The 9,213-nt window shown below is 37.0% G+C and overlaps 2 protein-coding genes across 2 annotated transcripts in view; one reads left to right on the top strand and one right to left on the bottom strand.

Annotated features, from left to right (window-relative positions):
• The window catches only part of LOC144656582 (uncharacterized), a 432,902-nt gene that overhangs the window by 105,818 nt on the left and 317,871 nt on the right, over positions 1 to 9,213 (bottom strand). The gene's annotated exons all lie outside the window — the stretch shown is intronic.
• On the top strand, positions 911 to 4,972 carry LOC144656955 (uncharacterized). The gene is made up of 2 exons (XM_078517216.1): positions 911 to 1,040; positions 3,543 to 4,972. Exon 2 carries the CDS (start codon positions 3,677 to 3,679, stop codon positions 4,436 to 4,438), a length of 762 nt encoding a protein of 253 aa, XP_078373342.1. The 5' UTR covers positions 911 to 1,040; positions 3,543 to 3,676; the 3' UTR covers positions 4,439 to 4,972.

The following is a 9,213-nucleotide window of genomic DNA, read 5'->3' as shown; positions in this document are numbered from 1 at the left end:
ACAGAACATTATCATTCAGTTGATTATTTCCTTTATTCCCATCACGAGTCGCTTGGCAGTCTTTTGCTATCGTAAAGAGAAATTTAAAGTTGATCGGTAAACGTGACATTCACAGAAAACTTTTTACCCTCTTGTACTGCGTGATTAGAAATTCGATATCTTGAAAGAATGCGGTAAACTAGATGTTTCGTTTTTCAATTATAGTGCTTATCAAAAGAAGAACCTACTTTTCCTGATTGCACTCACTAAATTTACACTAGTAATGATTTCGCTGTTCAATCGTTTATTCATTACGAAACTCTTCATCCGTTCTAAATGAGATTCATGCCGTGCGCAAAATTAAGTCATCTTAGTCAGCGATGTTGTCAATTATTAATAATGTGTTTAAACAGTTATCTTATCCATTTTTGTGCTTATATCATTCATTGATACCACTTCAATCTTGCGGAATCGTCTTCATTTACAAATTCATTTTGCCTTTTTTGCGGAATTTTCGAAAAAGCCTTTTTTGCCAGTCTATTTTGTCAGAACGTGAGTCGCACTAATTAACTTTCGTGTTTACATCAAGAAACTTTAACACCATGTTTATTGATAACAAACCAGATGCTTTGAACCTATGAATAGACTTTATTTTATTTCTGCTAGAAAGCCAGAAACCATACGGAGCTCGTAACAGCAAGACACATCGAAAAAGATTGTTGAAGGAAGCCATACATGAGCTATGTTTGAGATGATGAGATTGGCCGTTCGTTAGCTGATTGGCACGTGGTAGTTGACCAATAGCGATCCGCGACTAACAGGCTTTGCGCATTTCTCCGCTGTCTGATGTTTTGCTGGATACCGTGGAAACTCAGAGAAACTCGGCGTGTGCATATTTAAGCTCGGACTATCAATAGGTACATAATTATATTTTTTTTCTGCAAAAACCTGTCAGAATCGAAGTCGGCTTCAAGTCTGGTCCCCGGTGTTAAATCCCAACCAGCGAAGAAAGGTTCAAGTTCGGAAGAATCGCTTGAAATCGATAGTTCCTTGGATTAAAGGTATGGAATGTAATCGTGTTTAGGATATTTACGAGATAATGCATAATTTCGATGGAATATCTGCTTAGCTCGTAAATGAGTTTTTTCTCTGTTTTTCTTGTATAATTTAAGCAACTTTGTCGGAGCAACATTTTGCAGGCTTACTAAAAAATCTCGCCGATTTTATCTCGATAGATTGTGGATCCTATCTTCCGATAGGTTTTGCGGTATTACATTCGGCAAACAAAGCTATTGGTTTACACCACAGTTGATTTAAAGCGGTTGATGCCGGCCAATGTGGTTTATATTCGGTCCTGAGAGCAATAACTGACTTATTGAATCCGTGTCTTTAGACGTAAAAATGCTTTTGGATATGTCGAGACCAAAAGCGTTAAACTATAAAGCATATTAATTTCCTTTTTCTAATGGTGATATTACTAAATCGTAAACGAAAAGATACTACATAATGACTAGGAACTCATCTATAGTTGAAATATAAATTGGAATGTCGCTAGCTCCTGCAGTTTTTACTCTTATAATGTTCTTTATTATCAAGAAAACATGCGCTCTGTCCCTTGTTATACGAGTTATTTTTCTCACTTCATAAATTCTACGTCTTCCTTTTTGCAAAGGCGATAATAACGCAGAAAAAAAATAAGAAAAAAACAGCTTTTAACATTTTGCTCGACAACAAGATAGATACGAGCGAAATACTGCTTTTTGAAGACATAGTGTTTCTTCTAAACACCCAATTCTGCAATTCTGCAGTACGCTGGTTTGGCTTTACTAAAGCCAAAACTTTGTTTGCCGGTGTTTGCAATTCGGTCAATACACACGCTTTTAGCTCGGAGAATATATATTAGCAAAATTTACGGTTAAATTAGTAGCAAAAAGTACGGTTAAAAAGAAAGATTTCCAGCATGTTTCCGAGCCAAAAGTGTGTGCATGTTGACCGAATTACAAACACGCAAATTCGTTGAAAACTGACTACGGAAAAAGAAAAGAAATTCCACCAGTTTTTAGGTTTCAACGAATTGTTTTGATACAACTAAGCTACTGCATAACAAATCGACGGAAACAAGTTTGTTTGATATCATAGAACTTAGAAATAAAGTTGGCGCAGCAGGAAATTCTCAAAAGGTACGACAAAGGCTAATTCGATTTTCCCTGAGGGGATCATTTAATTTCTATTTCAAGCTCAAAAATATCGGTTATGCAGTTAAAAAATCGTCGACACTCGCTTGCACCTAAATGCGTACTTCTGTTATGTTTTGTGGAAAGCCACCATTTAACTAGCAATTCACTCATTCTGTGGTTTTCGATAGACCACATTTGTATAGTATAGTTATAAACAAACTTTTGCCGAACGCTACTCAGTACTAGTTTGGTTAAATTCGGGTTGATTCACCATTTGTACCTTCGTAGACTTTCAATAGCGAAGTTTATAACACCTTTTCGTTATTCAACTTTACCTAGTTTATTTTCATAGGCCTTGCGACTGATATTTGTTTATTTTTATGATGAAAGAAATTTTTCCGGCAGGATTTAAATGTTTATATTTCGGATGCAATTGTGGGAAAATTAAGTCACATTTAAATAAAAGCGAAACTTAATTGACATTATGGTGAAAGTTCATCAAAGTGCAGTCAAACAAAAGAGTATCGTACATTATTAAAGAAAACCAGCTTTCAGGAAATCAATGTTCTTAAAATGCTCCAAAACATACAACAGTACTTTTTCATATGCTAGTCTTCCCTACAGTAAAAATGTATTCCAATTTGGCACGCCTTGATTAACAAAATTTCCACGAGTGTTTTTAATTTCAATAAAATTTATTCCAAAAAAGGGTGATCTTCGTCGCATTGAGCGAGCAACGAATATCGAAAATTTCTTTTATTTAAAATAACCAACGGCAAAACTTGTGCATGTGTAATCATGCACCATACAACACAGAACAGAACGAGCATGTAACGAAAAAAAAAACTACTGAAAAAAATCATTTTCTAGCTTTCTTAAATCGGATTTAATTGAATTAATTTCCTTGCGTATAATATCCCTAGTATCTATTAGTATACACTGTGCGTTTATGGGACAAAAAAGATTATCAACCCTAACCTAACAAATTATCTACAGAATATTGCATAACCCTAGCAACGTAGTGAGTTGAAATTAGACATCTGCTATTTTTCCACGCTTCTCGGGAATAGTAGTATTTGCCTAGCGATTACTTTCTTGCTAAAAGTCAATAACCCTGCAAAATAAATAACAGAAGCAAAGAAAAAGTGCATCACTAAAAAAATACATTTTCGAAAGCGTTATGTGGCACGCGCACATTTTCAGTTGATTATTTTCGTCAGCAACGTCTGAAACAATTAGTGTGATAAAGCGCGCGCACGTTTAGTTAACGTTCTTTAACTTCTCACGATTGCTACAACTGTCTCCTAATGTGGGGTGCAAGTTTAGAGCTTGTTTTAGAAAAAATATATAATCTGTATGATTGTCCTCTATTTACCTATTTTACAGGACCGTGAATGCAGCCAATAGTAATCGAGTCTCTTATGGAAGTGACAATAAGATGCCATAAAGAAGAAGTGTAGAAGATGAACAACAATTCAAAGGCGAGAATTCTCTTTCTAAAACAGACAGTAGGGTGAATAATGCTGACTCAAGCTCATCTTGCTCCTCTTACAGAAGAGAATCTTAAGAAGCATCAAAAGGAAACGAAGGCCAAGCACATTCTTTTGAAAAAGACTACAGGACGAAGATCAAAAAGCGGAAAGAGCCTTCGTTCCGCGGGCGACGGAGAGAGTATTGAGTTTGTGAGTGACGAAACGTTAAAAGCATCCCTCGATGAACAGAGAGGTGATGAAAAGGAAACAATTCCACCGGTGGAATTACCAAACGACTCAACGACGACTGTTGCGTTACAAAATATGAATGAACGTACAGAAACAAATCCCCTACCGGACTCTACCACCACGCGGGCAGAAACGAATTCGAGAGCCGGTAGCAAACCACTTTCTAATGAAAAGGGAGAATTATCAGAAGAAGAGAAAGCCACTGAACCTTTTAAACAGGAGAAGGGCGAGGGAGGCTACGAAAGCGAAAACAATAACGAATCCGAAAAAGAACGTAGTGGAATCGAGGAAGATTCGGATGAATCCTCCTCGAGCTCGCTTGAAAGCGATAGCGACGTTGTCGTTTCAACTAAAGCAAATAGGAGCGATCGAGAAGAGACTGTAGATCATTACGATACAGCTGCCCCGACTTTGCCGAAGAACCAGCCCAAGCGAGCCGCGAGAAGCGCGGCCGCGAAACGAAGGATTTTTTTTTTTTACTCTCTCGCCCAATTCCCTCTTCGTTTCTTACCCTCATCTGTATATTTCAGGAACAAAAACCAACTGCTCGCAGTCTACTAAGTTTTCGATGTTTGCATATTTTTCATAATTCGCCAAAAAAAAAATCCCGCAAATAGAAATAACCGGTTTCTTTTTCGAAAACATTTATTCCATAGTGGAAATATCAGTTCACATCACCATCATCTTCCCATGTGTATCAAAAATTATGTTGGCGCCTATAAAAACGTCTCTTTTCGACTTTATTTTAGAATATCGTTGGGCTAAAAGCGAACATGCTTGCGATAACTCGTGGGATAATGTATCAAACTGAACAGAAGTTTATCATAATATCCATTGACAGAGCAGTCAGCCACTCTAAAACAAGACGTCAGACATTACTGTAACAGATCAACACTTACGGAGTTTGGATTGAATTGTGACTGTTATTCCAATAAAAACGAAAATGTTGAAACTTTAATATTGAAATGGACTTTCAATGCTGTTTGGGCGGTCAGTAGTCATAATAAAAATAAAAAATGTGGTTGTATCTGACCTTTGAAATGTAAAAATTAAATTTTTGGCAACCTTTCTGTTGCCTTGCTCAGCAGAACATGACTAAAAGAATAAATGTAAAAGTTTTAAAAATTGTGATGGTCCCTAAGCGATACAATTAGTGGCAAATACGCTTTAGGGAAAGGCTGGCGTTCATTAACCGCTTTGGTGTTCACAGTGGAATGCAGAGATTCCCAAAATAAGCGTTTGTTTCGGCTACCCACGCCACGTTCCAGTTTTTCCACATAGTAAGGATGAATGTCATGTCCAGTGGTCTCCGCGTGTTGTTTCATTGCAGACTCATTATTGCCTCGAGTCCCAGGTTAGTGCTCTGCCCCTCAAGAGATAAAAAGTCAGAAACCGCAGCGGCAAGAATTGTTTACTTCTAGTGTAACCGTACCCTGGGTTCCAGAGGGTTTTTTTTCTTTTTTGCAGGAAAGACACTCTACGATCGCGGCTTCGCCGCTCTTTGTCGCCGCAAAAAAAAAACCCCTCTGGCACCCAGGGTAGTGTAACCGTTTATAGCACGAGCGAATGAGTCCCTAAGAAATTCTCGAAACAGTTAATGGGCAAGCTCTTGTGCCACTTAAAGCAGTTTATTTAACCCCCCCCCCCCCCCCCCTTGGATAAATTCCGTTCGAATCCGCTTATTCTGCCGTGTTTATTTGCACAGCGAGTAATGCGAGGATACAAGCGTGTTTATCGTTAGTTTATCACAAATGACAATAGCAGACAACGTGTTTTTAATTGTTTTAAAGCCAAGCGCTTTTAAATTAAAGAAATCGCGAGCCATATATCACAAGAGAGCACTCGACGAAAAGCACGATAAATAGACAAAGCTTCAAATACTCCAGAGGAGTCTCTCATGTTCAATTTAGCTAAATAGCTAAGGTCTTAAAGCGGATAAACCTTTGTAAACGGCTAAAACAAAGAAAAACTAAACTAAAACTTCTGTCTAATGCTTCGGGAGAAAGCCGTCTGCTTAATAACTCTCTAGTCGATGTGTTCAAATATTATTCTTCCTTTTAGTTAAATATAAAAGAAGGAATATTTTGCTGCCCTGTAAGCTTTACGAGAACGATTAATACACGAATACCGAGGGTCTTGGCGTGACTGCAAAGAAAAACATGTTCTCGCCTAAGGGTTTTTTCTTTCACCCCAAAATAGTTGGTATAAAAACGCTAACCTTTAAACGTAGAAGGGTGTTACTATTTTTATTAAGAGATATATACATCTGCAGCCGAAAAAAAACATTTTGTCTAAATGTTGTGGAATTTGCAGAGCGGGAATTTCTCTCACAACATGCATCGGAGAATTGTTAAAATTCTTGAATGGGGCGAAGCTGAGAAAATTGTCCTTGAATGTGGGGTAACAAAAATAGATGGAGGTTTCTCGACTTTTTTTCACCAATCACACACTGTTAACGAATACAAATGATCCAAATTGACGCAAATCCGGCAAATACTGCCTGCCCGTCTAAAAAAATATTTTTCTATAAAAGGTACACTTTTACTAATGTTAAAATAATTCTATTTTTTCCTAAAATAAAATGCATTTGAGTTCATGTTTGCACATGGTGGCAGAGAGATATACGCTTAGGTATATGCCTCAAATAGTTGCGGAAGTAGTACTTAGTCAGCTAAGAATTTTTCTGATCCCAGCTGACATTATCTCGGATAACAATGTTTTCATCACGGTTTCTTTCAAAGCAAATGAATGAATAAAGTGTATACGTAATTTCTGTCGTTTGAACGGATTATCTCTTTTGGAGTGACCCATGTTCTGTTTGCTCAACTAGATGGAGCGCAGTGAACTTTGAAGTTGTAGATATAATTAACAAAAGAATGAGATCAAATCGTGCGCAAGAGCAATAAATGGTTTTAATAATTGATTTCTTGAGCTATGACCGTATTGAATGCATCATTGTATACTGTTCTCTTAATATTCCAGTATTTTTTAACCCGTGTTATCATGTACGACTCTGATATTTGGCAGCCAGTTTTTTTTTACAGATTGGCACCTTGAAGTTTCCTTTTTTCCTCAATTGTGATTCTGACAAACTCCAAGAATAGGGTTGCTGAGCTGAAGTTTGTTCCAGCGCCCATCTCGAGTCTTTTCTTAAAATTCCAGAGCGTTCAATTTTGAAGGACCCTTGTCGAAAAAACAGCCTCACATGAAATGCCCTTCTGATGACTAATGAACGATGAAATGGTAAGAAAAAAAAGTTTACTTGAAAATAAACTCACACGATTCAACAAAAAGATTTCTTCTCGAAAAATTTTGCATAAAATTCTCATAAAATTACCATATGAAACATCTCTGGTATTTTGTTCCGAGAATAGCGATGTCGCAGGCCAAACAAACCTATTTATGTGTTAATTGACGTCTATTTTTCCTAGTTTATAAAGATAATAAAATATGACTGTAATAACAGCAAAGTTCACTTAAATAGCGATGATCAAACAAGCGGGCTTATCTGTGTCTTGTTAAATATTGTTCTTTCCCCTGACCTCCTCCTCATTTCCTACCTACTTAAAATTCAAGATATTCTCCTCTAAGGAACTTTGAAATTAACTGAATCGATTCACGTAGATACAATAACGGAAAGGACTTAGTTTTTTTCTTGTCAGGAAATTACCTGTTAATAAAAAGAAGGAGAAAAAAATTTCAACTACAGCAGTTTCTAGCTGCTTCAATCTTTACAAACCACAGGAAGCCCACGCACAACTGTCAGCAATAATTTACGTATACGGTACCTCAAAATCCAACAGTTTTTATGAGTATTCACCCTGCGAGCGAAGCTTCTTTTAACTTCCCTACAGAAAGGTTCTGCTAGCAAATTGAACGTGTTTTGAGTCAGAGACAAAAAGATAAAACTGTGCAGGCAGACCAACAAGCAAAATTACGAGCCCTGTTTATACAGTTACGTCATGTTTTAATTTATTTGCATTCCTCTCTTTGCGTCTACTTTCTACAATCAAACCGCAGGCATTAATCCCAATAACCACTTGCACGCGAGCGTGGCTCTCGCTTCCCGTGCAGTGCTCACTTATTTCCTGCCCTCGGCGTAGTTATTTTAGCCACCCTGCACCGCAATTAGAACCCGAAAAATACTTTGTGGCCGTCGAAATATACATAAAATTTCAGGCTGCCAATGTCATGTATTTGTGTACAAGCTTTTGACATATGTTATGTTACGGAGGGTTTACCTCTTTCCGCTGGTCGCAAAAAGAAAAACAGCAAAGTGCGGTCTTCCGCAAATAAACTCGTCGTCTGCCGGTGGAAATATCGATCACGAACATACAAACGCTGCAAATTGACCAAATTGGCCACAAAACTCGTTAATAAAAGTATTTAATTTCTAAATTGTACCAATTCGTTGGCGCTAAAACTACCATACAACTATAGGAATGAAGCACCTGGTTTCTTCGGGAAAAACGACCCCACTTACATATCTGTTAAGGGTAAAGGCTAATTTAACATTCCCTTAAATAAGCCCCCAGATATAACCCCATATAGGTTTGCACCTAAAGAAATATATACCTTCTTCCGATTATAAGCTCCCTTTTTTATAAATTTTTACATTTTTTACAGATATAATTATAGGAATATAACGAGGCGTTTTAACAACGCGAACAAAATTTACGCGTAATAACATGTGTAATAAAATTAACGTCCACGCGAATTTAGGAAAAGTTCTGGTCGAATGCTTATAGTAAAAAAGTTAACATACATAAAATTAACGCGAATTTTTGAAATTCGCGTTAATAACATGTATCGTTAATTTCCTATAATAAGGTAGTTAGAGTATACCCAGAGACTTGTGATCTTCATTAAACGACTGTAGGGTTTATTCTGTGCCTATAATCGTTTAATTGTTTAGAGTTTGCTCGGTATTTTACTGTAATGTTTATAATAGTTAGTCCCCTGTACCAAAAGTGCATGTACTAACTAAATATGTCTTTATTTAAGACTGTAGAACTTGTTTTGTTTTGTAGTGTTATGCTTAGAGAGTTTTACCATACGGTATTCCTGAACGCACCTAAAATGTTTCACAGGCATCGTCCCTTTTCAACAGTAACGTTAAACGCAAACATTTTTTGAATCTCAAAATTGCTTCCAATAATCTTTTCCCCCTCCGCGATTAAAAATGCCACGTTTCAATACCACACGCTGCTGCAAAGTAGAGATCTGAGAGATTCGCCTACTCTAGCTATTTTTAGAAACAGAGTCAGAAAATTGAATCTATCGGACTATTTTACTAATAATGATAATGATAATGTATTTATATAGCGCATTTTCCA

This window comes from Oculina patagonica, chromosome 6, assembly GCF_052425735.1.
Source record: "Oculina patagonica isolate OP01 chromosome 6, crgOcupat, whole genome shotgun sequence".
NCBI classification, from domain to species: Eukaryota; Metazoa; Cnidaria; class Anthozoa; order Scleractinia; family Oculinidae; genus Oculina; species Oculina patagonica.
This window is presented reverse-complemented; position numbering and strand designations above follow the sequence as displayed.